General features: G+C 51.4%; 4 protein-coding genes across 4 annotated transcripts; 3 read left to right on the top strand and 1 right to left on the bottom strand.

The window, feature by feature from the left end:
• Positions 1-1,879: 1,879 nt before the first annotated feature.
• J4E87_010139 (uncharacterized protein) lies at positions 1,880-2,812 on the top strand (the record flags this gene model as incomplete). The annotated part of the gene is made up of 2 exons (XM_049381713.1): positions 1,880-2,104; positions 2,159-2,812. 2 exons carry the CDS (start codon positions 1,880-1,882, stop codon positions 2,810-2,812), a joined length of 879 nt encoding a protein of 292 aa, XP_049228572.1.
• A 6,424-nt stretch (positions 2,813-9,236) lies between these two features.
• J4E87_010138 (uncharacterized protein) lies at positions 9,237-10,331 on the top strand (the record flags this gene model as incomplete). The annotated part of the gene is made up of 2 exons (XM_049381712.1): positions 9,237-9,747; positions 9,802-10,331. The coding sequence occupies 2 exons, from the start codon at positions 9,237-9,239 to the stop codon at positions 10,329-10,331; spliced, it is 1,041 nt and encodes a 346-aa protein (XP_049228571.1).
• A 5-nt stretch (positions 10,332-10,336) lies between these two features.
• J4E87_010137 (uncharacterized protein) lies at positions 10,337-11,932 on the bottom strand (the record flags this gene model as incomplete). The annotated part of the gene is made up of 2 exons (XM_049381711.1): positions 10,337-11,575; positions 11,630-11,932. 2 exons carry the CDS (start codon positions 11,930-11,932, stop codon positions 10,337-10,339), a joined length of 1,542 nt encoding a protein of 513 aa, XP_049228570.1.
• Positions 11,933-16,035: 4,103 nt separating this feature from the next.
• J4E87_010136 (uncharacterized protein) lies at positions 16,036-17,023 on the top strand (the record flags this gene model as incomplete). The annotated part of the gene is made up of 2 exons (XM_049381710.1): positions 16,036-16,278; positions 16,328-17,023. 2 exons carry the CDS (start codon positions 16,036-16,038, stop codon positions 17,021-17,023), a joined length of 939 nt encoding a protein of 312 aa, XP_049228569.1.
• Between the last annotated feature and the right edge of the window lie 226 nt (positions 17,024-17,249).

The following is a 17,249-nucleotide window of genomic DNA, read 5'->3' as shown; positions in this document are numbered from 1 at the left end:
CCCCATCAGGCAGAACTTCGCAGTGATCGATACAGCACATATTGGATAAATCGTCGCATCTTCCTTGGTGAAATGAAGGCACAGCAACGGTTTAGCTACCTAGGTCACCTTACAGATGTGGATGTCGTACAGAAGATGGCAGTCATGGGTATGTGCTCTGTCTGGGCTCCGGCGATTGACCCAGTGCCATTAGCAGCGGAGAAGGAGTTCTACTGCTTGTGTTGCTTAGGCACGGCGATAAGGCGAGAAGTGTTCACTAGAGAGGAGTTCTTAGTTCATCTTAGGGATGTGTGCCGTGTCAGGCCGAAAGGTATTTGGTATCGGAACGATCTTCCTGAGCTGGTTCTTGCAAGCGATTGATCGCATGTCTGTTGGTCTCCTATATATACACGGTAATCTTAACACTGTCTCTTTATGGAGGGCCGCAAATCTTGTATGAGGCCTCCGAAAGACAAGGAAGTCGTGTTGAAGATGCACGGCGCTGCTCAGGCGAGCAAAGGTCGGGTATGATTTTGGGGTATGAGAAAAATATGTATCGAGGTCGTCCCCTTTGTCAGACTAATATCATCGTTTGAGACCGGCGACGTGTAGTTGGCAGAGAAACTTAGTATGAAGCAGGGACTTGTTCCGGCCTATGCGTGCTTGAACGCATGTGAAATATATAGCCTGGTATCAATAACGGGGACGTTCATAATATTTCCAAGCACCAATTTCATTGCATACCATTGCGACTCCTGCAACCACTCCACCCAGTCCATCTCGCGCTGATGTCTCCAAGGACAGCGCTCGATCGTCATCTCCTCTACTGCGCCGCCGACGATCATCGGTAGCAGCCACGACGTCACGCACTGCCACCAATGCCTGATCGCCGGCTAAGGTAATTTCGTGGGGAAGGTAGCGTGCGGCTGCGGAGGGTCCTCCGCATCATAGCAGATAGGGGAAAAGCAACTGCCGCAGCTAAAAAACGATCACGATCAGGCTGAGTTCAGGTTTTGCTAGTCTGGTTACACAGCACCGCGAGCATTAGACACATAACGGCGCTGCGTACCACTACCGGATCAGACGGATCCGAGATCAACGAACCACGACGGCTTATGCGAACGCGAAAGAAAAAGAAAAGAAGAGCGTGCGTGATGCGGGAACGCTGGGCGTGTGGGCGATGGAACGGTGGAACACATTTGTGTTTCTTTCTTGTGACAGTTGAAACATTGGAATATCGAAACTTGAAATGGACATGACTTCGAGGAGGGTCTGGAACGTGTGCAGGGAGTTACCCGTCCATGTGCATTGTGCCTGTCAGACTGTGGCTTGCCTCGCATCCAGTCGCAGCCACGTCGACGAATTCATCCAAAGGAACCCTGGAAAACCACCAACACCTCATCTGCCAAGTTTGCGCTTGAGATCATCTTGCTTGTGGGCAGCATCATGGCAAGCTCCGAATTTGAGTTTCTTTCGTCGGCGAAACCGTCGGTCGGGGCGCAGTCCAGGACGCTGTTTGGTCGATTCAGGGCACAAGTTTGATGAGGTAGGTCGGTGAAAAAAATGACGTGTGGTCGATGGCAGAGTAAAAGCAGGGTTCAAAAAGCGGGCTAGTAGCTAGCGTGGCTGACGCACGGGGCGGGATCGACAGCGAACTTTGACGGAACAAGGCAGGCACGACGACGCCAATGCTGCATCATGGAAAGCGAGTTGCAAGGCTGCGTCATCGCCCGGGGCAGTATCGAAACAACCAGAGACACATAAATCCTTTTCGCTCCCCCTGTGGCTGGCGAGTATTCACAGTCTAACATCACAACAACATACACCTTGAGCATCGCCCTTCTCGTCAACTCTCCGATCCTAGCACCTCTCTCATCTACCTCGACTCTTAATTGCGACAATGGGTTTCGGCGGTGCTGCTTTGAAGCTGGGCTCTACAGCGCTGTATGCGCTTGAGTTCTGCTGTGCCGCGATTATCCTCGGTATCTACAGTTACTTCCTGTCTGTTGAGGCGGACCGCGATGTCAACATTCCCGTCTGGCAGCAAGCCGTTACCGGTCTCGCTGGTGCGACTGTGTTATACACCATCTTCGCAGTCCTGTTGACTTGCTTCCTTGGCGGAAAGGTAAGACAGCCCCTTGGCGATATAAACACCAACACATACTAATGCCATCACCAGAAAATCTTTGCTTTCCTCGGCATACTCCTCGACATCCTCTGTTGCGGTGCCATGATCGCCGTCGCCGTCCTGACCCGCGACGGCGCATCCTCGTGCTCCGGCCGCGTCGAGACACCCCTCGGTGACGGACCCGCCAACTCCAAGGAAGGCTTCGGTTCCAACGGCCGCGGCGACCAGATCACCTACTCCGCCTCGCTCGGCACGATCTGCAAGCTCAACACGGCCTGCTTCGCGGTCGCCATCATCGGCGCCTTCCTGTTCCTGCTCAGCGCCCTCGTCCAGGTCTTCCTCATGAAGCACCACAAGAAGGAGAAGGCGTTCGGTCCCGGCCCCAGCAACGGCTACACCAAGGGCTCCGGCATGAAGTTCTGGCAGCGCCGCAAGGCTAACCGCACCACTGGACACCGCGACCCTGAAGTTGGTACCGTCCCTGCTACTACCGCTGGTGGCCTTGCTGTCCCTGCTGGCACCCACGACTACCGCCCCAGCCATGACACCGCTTACACCGGCTCCACGGTCGCTGCTCCCCACACTGGTTTCGCGACCGACAAGCCTGTGACCGGTGGATACCACACTGCTCCTCACGTTGCCCCTACGGCTAACTACGCCAACAACGGTAACACCGCTACCTACGGCTCAGCCACCAACTACTAAGCCATTACACCCTACCTTCATCAGAAGATGAGATTGGCGATGCTCTAGATTGAGTAAGGTCTATGCTTATAAGCATGACTGTTTTTCCTTACACCTGTACTCTATTACGACGTTTACGCATTATACCACAAATGGAGAGGAGGAAGTTGCATACTCGAGACGAGATGAGATCAGAAGAGATTGTATGATGAAGTGGATACGATACGAAACCTAATACCTAATGTCAATATCAAAGAAATATACATGATCTAAAGCACTTCCGTACCTTGATGATGCTGCCGGTATCGTGTCTTTCACATGTCCTTGTTGTCAACGAAACAGTTGAGCAAGGCCAGCGATGAAGCACATGGCGAATTATTCGGACTATGTTGCGCTATCCTAATGCTCCGGCATTCACAAATGTGAAAAGCTCGTCACGTCCCCGCAAACCAGCGGTGAACTGGGACAACACGCATGATCGACATGTAGCCGCCGAGAGTATTGAATAGACCACTAGTTCGGTCTCTCACGAACCTTATGCATTGCGCGCCGCTCAGGGAATGCTTGTCGACAGTACCCCACCAAGTAACCCCACCCAACACGATAATCATTGACGAGTTGTAATAACTCAATCACAGGTACCGCGTGATGCTCGCAGACAAGGCTCGCAAGCGAATAGCAAAAAGATCGGCTGGGTAGCGAAAACATGGTTCAAATGGCAAAAACATACAGCCTCTCTTTTGCCATCCACACGCAAAAAAAAAAGTCCAAAAACATACAACAGCGGGGATAGCTAATCAGCGCATCGCGTCGTCACGGAAGGATGGGTGCGATACGCTTCTTTCCGCGCAGACATAGAGATAGACCGGTGATCAAGACTGTCGATCTCGTTGAGATGAAATGTTACCTTAAGCTGCAGTCTGAGTCAAAGGCGCATTCTATTCTTTCTGAGCCTTGAGCTGGATATGCTAGGTCTGAAGCTGGCGCGATTCTGTGATGGGATCTGGCCAGCTTTGGTGTGGACTATCTAATGTGCACGCAGCGCAACCAGAGCCCCAAAAAAGCCTTGTACCTTAGTCAGCCAACAGCTACGTGGTTAAGACTGGGCTAGCCTCAGTCTTACAATATTTAGTTAGACGAAGGCGTATTTCATCAGGTTGATCTGCTGGAGAATCGCGGGGTAGAAGAAGACTAAACAATAGTGCACAGCAGCGTCTTCGCGAAGCTAATTAGAGCCTTTCTCTACTCTTGCTAATAACCTGTAGAGGCATTTCGGTATGCGTAGGAAGCTTTTGTGGCTGGCTAGATAATGAAACTTGTGGTATCAAGCCCTGCACACGGCTGGGGCAACTTTTTGGCAACAGCGCACCGAAGCGTTTGTGGCTGGCTAGATAATGAAACTTGTGGTATCAAGCCCGCACACGGCTGGGGCAATTTTTTGGCAACAGCGCACCGGATTGGATACATTCTATAGCTTCCCCAGAAGGGCGCCCTTCGGCGTGCTAAGACGCCATATCATTCTGTCGCTCAGAAAGTCATTCACCATAAATGGAAAGCAGGATCCAGAATGATTTGCACACGGCGTGTAAGTCATTCGCGAGACGATTCTAAGACGATTGCACGACATGAAGCTCTCCATCTACCCTTTCGCTTTTCTGAACAGCGCGATCGCTTATGCTTCAGGAAACCCGCGTTTGCATGAGCCGCGTGCAGTCAGATGCGCGTTGGTCACTCCTCTGATACCGAAATTGCTCCTGCCAACTGCTCAAGCGTTCTGTTCCGACCTTCTTAAGGTTAAAGCCTCTACTGTCTTTACGACAGCGACTACCACTCGTACGATCACAGCGTCTACAACAACAATCTCAGTCACAGCTAGTGCCGTTTCGACCTTAGTCAGGTAATTGTCTGATAAGGAAAGAAGCTTCCACCCTAACTTCTACGTAGTACTTCGCTTTTCACGGTCACCTTACCAAACACGGTCCCGCAGGTCGTCACTGTCACCGTCTCGACCCAAGTAGAAGCAACGTAAGTAGTATCGTTAACCGAGATAATTCCATCCATGCTGAAGTGAGATTTAGTGCAACTTCCACCGAGACCTTGACGTTCACTGAGTATACAGATGCGGCGGCAGTGGCGCGAGCAGCACCAACTAAGCCAGCGCAATGGGCTGCGTTTGCTGGACGAGAACTGTCTTCTGCCTGCTCCTGTATCGTCTCCGCCGCTAGAACTACGATCACTTTATTGCAGACATCGACGATGAAGACGACCCGTACAGTACAAAGTATATTAGGACACCATGGACCGAGGTGGACGGAGGCTGACGGTGTTGCAGGCACAATAACTGTTTCGAGCGTCGCAATGGCCACAGCAACCAAGATTGTTACGATAACGGTAAGGTGCCTTTCGCATAAGAAGCCTCGACGAAGAATAGTTGACTGAGTGTACCAATGTAGGGCTCACCGAGAACAGACACAGTGGCTACCACTGTAACGTCAACGCGCACCTCGACCGTCGTATCCAACACAGTCGGCTACGCTGTCCGTCAAGCCCCAAACCGTACGTAGTGTCATCTTTTACACTTACTCCTCACCTCCTATCCCCCTGTTCCTAATCACAAGAAAATGCCTAGTCACAGAACCTTACTAATCATAAGCAACCTTCTCCAGCCTGCGGCAATCCCTCCACCCTCAAAATTAGCGGCTGTCGGCAAGACCCACCGTCGTACTCCAAAGATGATACCTACTACACATTTGATGAATGTTGTCGCGAATGCTTCGCGCCAGGTTCCAACTGCGCAGGTTTCACTTGGTTTCAATCCGGGCTACCGGACCTCGGCGAATGCAATCAAGTTATAATTACGACATCCACCCCTATTCCCCGAGTCGGCATTGAGGCTGGACCGTCGACCAGACAGTGTCCCACTGCAGTGCTGTTCGTGCGAGGCAATTCGGATTGCAACGAAATGTACGAGGGCCCGTGTTATGTGGGGCAGCCGTAGGTAGTAGATGTGAGGGTCTTTACCTTTCTCTTTCTCTTTTCTATTCTCTGTCTGCTATTCTCTCTACTTTAAATACAAGCTATCTTCCAATAAGCTGCTCCTCTGTGCGTGAAGTCTGCCTTACATATTTGATCGCTGCTGCTCCAGTAACTTCTTGCATGGTAAGATTTTCGGTGTGTATATGTGTATGCGTGCGAGTAAGTAGCAGAGAGTGTCTACGTGCAGGTATAGGTGTGGATATGTAAGAAGATGGCATGTGTGACAGGCCCAATCAGCAAGCAAACGCATTTTGAATGAATCCAGCCCATCGACTCCGCTAGCCGCCCGGACGGAGTCAGCGCCAGTCTCGTGAGAGATTCGGCGCCATGTGCAAAAGAGTTCCGTTTTCCGTAATCGGGATTAGGCACATGAATGATCCCAAAACAGCTTCGTGGCTCCCAAAACGATTCCATGGCAAACGGCGAGTCGGGCAAGAGAACTCATTCTCAAGATCCTGTGGTCGTATGTGGAAGAGATGCTCGTTGTGGGAGTAGATATTGACGGTGGATGACGAGCGAAAGACTGTTCGTCTAATGCTTCCCGACAGCTAAGCTCGTGTACAGGTTATCGCACAGCATTATTAGTGACAAAGTGTTTAATAGCGCTTAGCTTGCAACATCGTGTATCGTGTACATAGAAGCTGTTGCCTTTTACTAGTTGCATAGGGCATGCTTGTCGACTATCTTCCGCCAATGAACCCTACTGAACAAGATAAGCAACAGTAATATACAAGAACAAGTAACATGCTACACTCTACATTTTGTCTACCCGAGCCCCCAAAGTTTTCTTAAGTCTGCTGCTCTACCAGAGGTCGTCCAGCCAATCTCCTGCTCTATCTTGGATAGGTGTCTCAACAGCGCGAGCTTCTCTGCCGCATACTTCACATCGTTTGCAACGTCGCTCTCATTCAGTCGTGGTGGAACACCTTGCTGCTTAGTCGAGCTATCGCCGAATACCTGCCCAGCAATGTAAAGAGGCTGTAAGTGATTGGCCCAGTTGGCATGCGATGAATTCGCTAAGCTGATCCCACAGAGCTCTTTGGCATGCCAGATTGGATCATACTTCTCTGTCTCAGCGTGCATCTCGTCCTGATGTACATTTCCCGTCCGTAGCAGCAGAATGGACCCGGCATGGTAGAAAGTGTTGCCGCAAACCGACGAGTTGCTGGTATGTAGAACAGTCGGAAATGGGTTCCCTTGATGTGCCTCTTTTCTGATGAGAGAAAGAATTTGCCTCGGACGATGAATTCGCCAATCTTGTAGTTCATGCCACAATGCGTTAATAGTAGACGAGCTGTCAGATAAGTGTCCTTGTTGTTTCCGGCTCATTGCAATGAAATTTATTATCTTCGCGAAGATAAGTATAGCAAGATTGCAGTAAGTGTCAATTGATGCAGTGGCCGCAATTGACCGCACATTGCTGTCATCGACCCAATCACCCGTTGGTATCAGGGTCTCTTCTTCGAGAACAAAGGCTGCCCATACATCTGAGAACGATTCAGCAAGAGGATGTGATGCAATGTAACCATAATGTACCTATACGTGCGAAAGCCCAGAAACAGGCATTTACGAGTCCTGGACTAGAGCCGTTCCAACCTTTAGACTTCAAGTTCCAGACACAGCCCTGTAGAAGAAGTCAACATCGGCAATCCGCCAATCTTACCTGGCAAACGAACCTTGAGATGGCGTCTCCACTCGCCAACATCAGAAGCCATGATTTCGTAGACACTTAGTAGGATACAAGTGGCTAATGTAGCTTCACCACACTGAGATGGTTCGTAGTGAAGCAGTGACTGCACAGCATGCTGATAAAGGCTTAAAGTACTCTGACGCTGACTGTGACGTAGGGCGTCAAGCTGTCGGGATGCCAGAGCCATGGCTGCGGCTGCGAACGGTTTGTTCTCCATCAATTTATGAACATATGATCCTGTAAAGTGCCTGCCTGAGTCTGTGGCCTCGCACCACGTCCCCGTTTCTTGCAGATACACACGAACGAGCCGAGCTTGTTCCGCCTTCGACACAGGAAGGTCACCCTCAATCTCTGATGGCGCAATACAGCTGACGGCTCGATCAAGTAGAAATGAGGAGGCTGACGTGCTCACTGACGAAGTATGCCAGGATGGAGAGGGAAAGGTGCTTTGGAGCAAACGACCACTATCTTCAAGACCCTGACTTTGAGCCGTCGCGGCAGGATTGGCCGCGACGTTGCGGTCCAACACAGCCGAACTTGACGAGGTGAGCTCCAATTCGGCGTACTCTGCAACGTAAGATTCTAGCTGATAATCAGAAGTGCTTGCGTCCAAGTGGCTTTCTGACCGAGCTGCAGCCGCGCTCGAACTCTCAGGATCTAGGGATGCGGCAGCGTAGAAATCTTGGTACTCGCGCACGATTTGATCCGTGTTATCCACGATCTGAACACTGTGAGCACGCACACTTGACGAAGACCTATGAAAGCTGTCGACCCTTGCTTACAGTCGTTACGGATTGCCCGCCAGATTGGCCTCGTTCCCCTTCAACGGCAAGCAAAGCAGCGCTATCCTCGCTGGACAATTGTAGCGCTCTGGACGGATGGAACGACGCTTTCAGACCCCAGCGGCACTCATCACCGCGAGCTTGACAACCCCGGCATCGTGGCTGAGCTCCATCGCCTAGGGAAAATGAACCAAAAAACACGCACGAGAACTGGGATAGAACGCACACTTCCGCCTTCTGCGCCGGCAGCATAGGCTTCAGCTTGCAACATTAGCATTATTGAAGGCAATGATGACGTAGTTTCGATCTTACCAACCCAATCGAGACCTTGTTCGACTGGCTTGCGCAACGATCTCTGAGTCACCTGCCATTAAGGCAATATGTCAGAAACTACGTATTGGTGTATCATGTAGGACGGGAAATGGAAGCACTAATGCGCTGAGGTGATCGTAGAAAAGGTGGGTAAGCCCTGGAGCGCTTCCACTTGCCCTGACGCCAGGGTCTCAACGATACCAAGCACTTTACCGAGGTTGGGCCGTGTCAGAAGCAAGCCGAAGCACCCGATAATCCGGAATAGGAAAGCACGCACGAAAATGATCGCACATCGCCTCCCCTAAGCGCTATCTAGCCAGACACAGGCCAAAGCCAGCATGTAGTTTGAGAAGAAAAAAACGTGCAGTCTAATCTCCATCCGACGGGTGATCAAAGACCTGGCGCTTGCGGTTACACCTGTATGAATGGCCCTAGTGCATACAGAGAACCATCTGCTCGGCGGTGTAGTTTGGTATGTAGAAAAATAATGTTATCAACATTGGATTCAATATACTTGGTGCCGCTAGAAAGCTATAAAGGCGCCCAGGTACGATCACCAAGCTGGGTATCGAACTTGCTTCGTCACACCTTTTACCCCCCCAACTTTTACACAGCCTTATTCGCTATGACCAAACAACGAGTTTTTCGACTGCCCCAGCGCACTTCCATCCAAGACCTCCAGGTTAGCGAAGAGGACGTGCCCTCACCCTCCGCTCAAGAAGTCTTGATCCGAATCAAGAATGTAGCTCTCAACTTCCGCGACTTTGCTGTTTCCACCGGAAAGTACCCTTTCCCGGTGAAAGACAATGTGGTGCCTTGCTCTGATCTTTCTGGAGAGGTCGTACGTGTGGGCAGCCACGTGGAGGACTTCGCCGAGGGAGACAAGGTGATTGCATCCTTTGACTTGAAGACCTTGTACGGTGCTATGCCGGATTGGCACCATAGCTTGGGTGGTTGTTACGATGGAGTTCTTCGAGAATTTATTACATTGCCTAGCTCGGCACTCGTTAGGGTACCTTCAACTACTAAGCTCAGCTTCGCTCAGCTCTCGGCTCTGGTCTGTACAGGAACCACCGCGTGGAATGCGCTTTACGGCAACGTTCCGTTGAAGCCTGGCCACACAGTGCTCTTTCTCGGTAAGGGTTCTTTTTTTTTAAAATCATAAGAGCTACCGCTGATTACATTTGTAGGCACTGGTGGTGTTTCGATCACTGGGCTTATTCTGGCTAGGGCTGCAGGCGCTGTCACGATCATCACTTCTTCGTCAGACGACAAGCTCGCCCACGTTCAAAATACGTACGGTGCCGACTATACCATCAATTACAAATCGACTCCTGCTTGGTCTCAGGAGGTGCTCAAGATCACCAATGGCCACGGTGCAGATTTCATTCTCGAGAACGGTGGAGCTGGAACGGTCGGTCAAAGCATTGATGCAGTGGCTTACGGCGGAAACATTGCTGTAATAGGGTTCCTTGCCTCCTGTCCCCAGGAGAAGATGCCTGACGTGGCAGCGCTTGCCCTATCGAAGGGTGCAATCGTCCGCGGCATCATGGTTGGATCTAAGCAACAGCTGGAAGATGTCACACGCTTCGTGACTTCCAAGAACCTCAATGTGCCTGTAGAGAAGGTGTTTGGCTTTGGGAGGGATGAGGTCGTTTCTGCCTTTGAGTATTTGGTATCAGGTCAACACATCGGCAAGGTGTGCATTGCTGTAAACTAAGGTAGCTACCCTTGAGGCGACAGTCCAGCAGCAATCTGCTTCCCTCTGGCCTCGTCTAGAAGATTCGCTATATTCTTGTCGACCATTTCGAATTCTCTCTCAACGAGACCTTTGCGCTCCTTTGACCTCGGCTTAAAGACAGCAACAAATGGTTTTGGGCCAGATACAAACCCCGTTGTAAACATATCTTCCGATACCTTGATCCTTGCGCCGTCTTTAGAGCGTATATTGAACGCCCAAAGCAACCTTGCCATCGCTATTGCCAGAGAGTTTCGTGCGATGAATCGTCCAGGGCAAACTCTGCGGCCGTATCCAAAGTTGGCAGGCTGCGTCTTTTCGATCCAGCGTTCAGGCCGGAACACTTCTGGTGAGTCGAAGGTGCTAGCGTTCTGGCGCATTGCGGCGAACACGGGAACCACAACTGAGCCCTTGGGTATCAAATAACCTTTGTAGAAGTCCTCCTGAGTCGTGGCATGCGGAATCCCAGCTGGCACAATGTGTCGCCATCGAAAGTTTTCCTCTACCACAGCCTGAAGATACGGCAGATTGCTCAGATCTTCGAAGCCAGGAAGACGGTTAGTACCGACGACTTCATCGAGCTCTTTCTGCGCGGTGGCAATCCAATCTGGGTAGGCTACGCATGCCAAAATGAAAATCTGCAATTGGACTTGTGTAGTTTCGACGCCAGCATCACACAGGATACCAAGGTCCCATGCTATCTCTGTCGGAGCGAGATCTGTTGCCTCCTTTGACTTGTTGAATTCCTTGGCCCAGTTCCATCCCTTGCGCTTAAGTGCGTCTTGCATGTTGGCCATGTGGAGATTTTCCCACATCTGGTACCACGCCTCAGCCGTTTTCTTCCATGGCGTCAATGGTGCTGGGAGGCGGTTGAGAGACGGGAAGAGATCGACTATCCACGCGCCCACCTGACCGGCAATAGTAAAGTTCTTAAGACACTCGTGACTGGTCTGGAGTTGCCATTCGTCGCCGGTGATGATGCGCATACCGAAGGTGATGGAATATACGATGCTCGCCGCAAAACGCTCAAACTCTCTGGGGAAGTCGTTTGATTGGAGAAGGTTTTTCAGGAGCTGTTTGCTTTCTAGGTCCTGAATTGCCGTGTAGCAGGCTGACGCACGCGGGCTGAGCACAGGAGCTTCTAGTCGTTGGTGCAAGAGAAAGTCACCATCGAAGGGCTTGAACATTATGTGCTTGCTCTTGCACGTCAACTCTTGTGCCATGACCTTGAAATATCAGGTCGCTATTACAGCTGTCGGCAGAATTGACTTGTGACTTACCATGCGTGGCCGACTACTGTAGATCATTGCCTTCTTGTCGAGCAGATCTTTGGCCACCTCGTGGTCTCCAATCAATATCACATTCGTGCCGCCGAAATTGAGGTACACAAGAGGACCATACTGTTCCACCCATCTCTGGTATGTAACCCAGACTGCTTCTTTGGGCGCCTGGTGTAAGTTGCCGAGAATGGGCAACCGAGGCGGTCCCGGAGGTAAATTCGAGTCTTGTCGTCTACGGAGCCAGAGGTACAATATTGCCAACAGACTGACAACGAATAGAACTGTTGGTGATAATGTGGCCATTGTGACTAGGTTGGAGTGGTTTGTGACCAGAAATTCGAGGTATGAGGGAAGACGCTGTTTATCCGAAGATGCGATACAAGGCGATGACGGGGCATGTTTCGAGCTTTCGGTGCCTCATCTCATGCGAGGCTTCGATACCTACCTACCTAGGTAGGTAGGTACGTCCCGCTCCCTGAAATTGAGTGGGGCGGACCACGGCCCGTCCCATGTCACAGCCAATGACAGTGCGTGGGGGCTACTGGGTTGATACAAGCGTACCCAGGTAGCGTTGTGTAGGATTGCGGCACAGCTTGAGCCATCAAATCATGAACGCTCATGAGACGCTTCTGCAGGAATTTCGGCAAGTAGGAAAGTGTGCCGCGCCAGAAGCCATACGGCACAAGCTTGGCATACCTGAACGAGCGATAGCACGCTCGAATGACCCATACTTGGGACCCAGTATGTCCAGGAGCAGTATGAGAACGATGCTCTGCCCTGTGAAGTGTCTTTTGAGTGCCGTTGCGATGCATTCGAGGTTTGTCGCTGCTCCTTTCCGCAGACATGAATGATTATCGAAAAGTCCTCAATGTTGTTGGGTGGACGCTGGTCTCATTTTCATCCATCTTCGTCTTAGCGCGATCATATACACGCGCACGAATCGTGACGACGACTCTGGGCTGGGACGACTGGTGTATGATTGCTGGCCTGGTGAGTTCGACTTTAGACCTCAGTCCTACATTCGATAGCCATTGACTTACTCGAACATCAGATCTTCGCTGTAGTGTGTACATCGCTCGTAACAGCCGGCACTGCGCACGGCCTTGGACAACATGTATGGGACATCAGTGATCCAGAAGATCAGGCTGTGGCTACCATGTACGTGCTGTTGGCGCCTTGCTTCTCCATCGTCAGCGCTTTCTTCACGAAAGCCTCCATCATCATCGCACTAATGAGAGTAAGTACACAGTACTATGCAATGGACATGACTCTCAGCTTACCAGCCTAGATCCGAGGACACACAGCGCGTCTATCGCACAAGTGTGTCGCGTACGCCCCTCTGGTCGTCCTACTGATCGGCTCCACACTCTCATGCTCTGTCATGATTTTCTTTTGTTCGCCCGTACAGAAGTCCTGGAAACCGCAGATTGAGGGCACATGCTTGAGCCCCGCAATGCTGGATGTTGTCGGAAAGTCGGTCTCAGGTATGTTGGAAGAATGCCAATGTCTCTGCCAGGTGCTGAAGCCTCAGTGTATAACGCGATGATGGACGTCTTTTGCGCCATCATGCCGTACTTTATCATAAGGACTTTGAACATTCCTCGAAAGGACAAGCGAAATCTTGTAATACTGATGGGTGGTAGCATTCTGTAAGGTCACCTCGCCGCACTGTTGGTGCAATTACTGACGTTGGCAGTGGCACATTCGCAACCATCATGAAGATCGTAGCAATGGGCAGCATCTCCAATGTCGCGGACATGACACACTCTTGGTCAGAGATAACGATCTGGTATCTGTGAGTGTAGTGTTATCGAACACAAGAGACCTTGACTCACTCAAGCAGGACTGAGAACAACGTCCTCATGATCGCTGGATGTTTCCCTGCCCTGCGGCCGTTCTGGCGTGTTGCGATTGGCAAATACAGCTCATACCTCTCGTCGAACGCATCACGCAAAAATCCTCCACGAGGCGGACACGGACAATCGACCGAAGACAAAGAGCTGCAAGTGTACACGGTGGGATCGCAGCCCAAACTAGGGAAGAAACCCAATTTGTATTCGACAACGATCCGCGTCAGTAGTGAAGAAAGGTTGTGTCCCAGATTAGACGGAAGTTCTGTGGAGACCATTGAGAGGATCCTGCACAACCATGGAGACGAGCGCTTCGAGCGCCAGGCTTGCATTGCCAGCACTCGGACAGGTGGAATATCGCCCAGCGATTGCACGAAAATAACAGTTACCAGTGAGGTAGAGATCAAGTGAAAAGCGTGTCCAATCGTTCCATGCCAAAGTCCTGTGTTCGTGGCATGCCAGTAGCACCCAGCACTGTGAGTTTTGACGGATCGCGGGTAAGCCCAATTCTCAAGATCCTATGGTTGTATGTGGAAGATAAGCTCGTTGTGAAAGGATATATTGACGGTGGACGGTGGGCGAAAGACCAAATCGCTTCCCAACATCAAGGCAACTCCTGCCCCGCCCTCCCGTCCATCTCATATCTCGCCCTCTCTTGTTCCAACTCAGTGCGTCCATCGGGTGGTGCTTCGTGCGTGTAATCCTGCATATCTTTCCGAGCAGCATGGGTCTGATGCATCGTTGTGTCCATGGCCGGTTTCTGCAGTGCTCTTCTCTTCTTGCGCTCGCGAAAGAAGAGCCAAGCGAGCAACGCAATGATGATTATAGCAGCAGTTGCGCCGACGCCGATGCCTGCTCCTGCGCCCGCCGATATACCACCGCTCGACGATACACCGGATTGATCTGTGGTATTGGTTGCTGCTGGAGACGGTGCGCTGGTGGGTGTAGAGGCCGCTGCACTACCGTCCGGGGACGCGGGTGTACTTTGTGAATTGGCTGAGGTTGTCGCCTCTGATGCTGCGACGCCTTGTGAAGCAGTGGCCGTACCCAAGCTGGCTAGTATACCTGAGCTATCGACCTTCCACCACATTGGCGTCTTTGTCGCGTCTGAATCCTTGTCTTGTGCGTCGCTTACTTTGCCTGCAGAGTTAGGGGTACGAAGTCAGTATGTGTCTCACATGCACTTCGTAGAGGCAAGACTTACCTGTCAGCGGGTTGACATAGCGCAGTTGAGATAGCCCGTCTGTGCAACAGCGATCATTCCCATAACACACGACGTTCTCTCCGCATGATATTAGTCCTATCCCCTGCCAATCTTGTTCTAGAAAGTCCTCTTAATAGTGTTCTGTATGAAGACTTCGACTTTATGGACTCACCGGGAAACAAGTCACTACAGCCCGTCCAGTTCTTGTCGGCGCAATATTGCCGGCCAATGTTTCCTGATCTTGTACACAGCAAGTTGCTGCCGCAACTTTCGCTCCATAAGCAACAATTGTTCGTGCCTTTGCCACATGAGACTAATTCATCACTAGTCGGGTTGTTAGATTGGAAAGTCTCGCCTATGAGAAGCGCACGTTAGCAATAGACAGAAGGGCCTATGATGGCAAGACTCTTTTGGTTCCGGAAGTACGGATGCATACGCACCATCGCGTGAGTAGCAATCGGCCCAAACGCCTACTGCCAAAGTGAAGAATATCACCCGCTGTAGAAGGCACACACGCATCGCAACGTATAAGGGAGTTAGACAACGAGGACGGCAAGAAGAGGAATGACGAAGAAAGGCGAACGGACTCGTCAGGTAGTTAATTAAATAAGACAGACCGATGTAGGCAATCTGTGTCACAGCCCTACGCAGGGCGTAATTGTAATATTCGGAATAGCGCTTAGGTTTGGCCCCCATATCCATTTACTTACCCAAGATGAATCGTATAATTTGGGATTCAGCCGTGCTGATCTGTGCCAACAATAAGACGATGCCGTGCCGGAAATAAAGGTGTTCTTCAAGTGTATCGCTCCACGGCCTAAGAAACTCGGCTGGGATGAAGTCCTGGGTGCGCGATGAGAAGTGCGCTGTTGTGGCGCGTCAGAAGGGCAGATGACTGCAGATTAGCCAATTGTTGGTCCTGATCGTACGCGCCACCCGATAGAATCAGATCGTACGAGTCGCCCAATAGAATAAGACAAGTAAATGAAATGGTACCGATGGAAATCTGACGCGAGAACATACGTGATCATCCATGGTGTATTATGCGGAAGGGCTTCGCATCTGTGAAGGAATAACACAAGTAGAGAATTTGCCATGCGGTTACAGTCCCAACAGAAGGCTAAGTCGGTGTTTTAGATGCTTCCGAACTGCATTGTATGTTGTGTAGAGAAAGTAAGGAAAGAAGGAGCTATGGACCAGTGGGAGCCAGTCAGCGTGTGGCTGAATAATCCGACAAACGTCATATTTCGTTTGGCCCGAGTTCCCGAACTTTCAATCACGAAGCTACATACCTCGCCATTGCGACCACACCACCCTACCCACCAAACATACCATCCACACCTATAGAAAAGATGGCATCAAGCACAATTCCACGTTCTGCCATGCGCAGCCTATCCCGAGCGACACCGTCTCTACGCTCCGCAACACCGCGCATCGCCACGAGATGTCTGCACCAACAAGCATCGCCCATCACAGCCTCGAGACTGCAACATAGACCAACAGCACAGCCATGGAGCCAAAGAGTAGCAGCCCCATCAGCGACAGTCGCGCGACGAACCATGTTCATCCAAACCGAGCCAACACCCAACGCCGATGTACGCACTCCCTCCAACCCCAACCCCACCACATACTAACTCACCCCAGGCCTTGAAGTTCAACCCCAACCAGCGCGTCCTCCCCGAAACAATCTCCTCCCCCTTCCTCGAATACCTAAACCCACGCTCCACCCTCGCGCCACCGCACCCCTCCCCGCTCGCCGCGCAACTCCTCAACATCGACGGCGTGACCAGCGTCTTCTTCGGCGCGGATTACATCACCGTAACCAAAGACACATCCACGCCCTGGTCGCACGTGAAGCCCGAAGTCTTCGCCCTCATCAACGAATACATGACGTCCGGCCAACCCATCGTCAACACCGTCGCCTCCAAACCCGGTGAGCAAGGCCAAGGCGGCCAAGAAGCCGATTCACTCGCCTACGACGAAAACGACGACGAAGTCATCGGCATGATCAAAGAGTTGCTAGATACCCGCGTCCGCCCCGCGATCCAGGAAGACGGCGGCGACATTGAGTTCCGCGGCTTCAACGACGGACAGGTTATGTTGAAGCTGAGGGGCGCGTGCCGGACCTGCGATTCTAGTACTGTGACGCTCAAGAACGGGATTGAGAGCATGTTGATGCATTATATTGAGGAGGTCAAGGGGGTTCAGCAGGTGCTGGACCAGGAGGAGGAGATTGCGTTGCAGGAGTTTGCCAAGTTCGAGGAGAAGCTTCGCCAGCAGAAGGGGCCGGATGCGACGAAGGGGACTGTGGGGAAGGGAAGTCTGGATTATGTGGAGTAGGCTAAGACTGGGGGTGTTGAGAGAGGATTCGACATTGACCATGTGATACCAATGCATTCATTCTGCTGTTGTTCGGCGTCTGCGATGGGATGTGTAGCGTGAAGTTGCAGCCAACTTTAGACTTTTGCAAACGGTGCGGTATATCCATCGGAACACGCACTTGACCACTCATTCCAGTATCATGACATCATGTCATAGGATTCAGTATATAAGAGTAGCGTTTCGC

This window comes from Alternaria ethzedia, assembly GCF_023757985.1.
Source record: "Alternaria ethzedia strain BMP 0044 chromosome Unknown scaffold_43, whole genome shotgun sequence".
NCBI classification, from domain to species: domain Eukaryota; kingdom Fungi; phylum Ascomycota; class Dothideomycetes; order Pleosporales; family Pleosporaceae; genus Alternaria; species Alternaria ethzedia.
The sequence above is the reverse complement of the archived record's forward strand: the minus strand, read 5'-3'. Positions and strand labels throughout refer to the sequence as shown.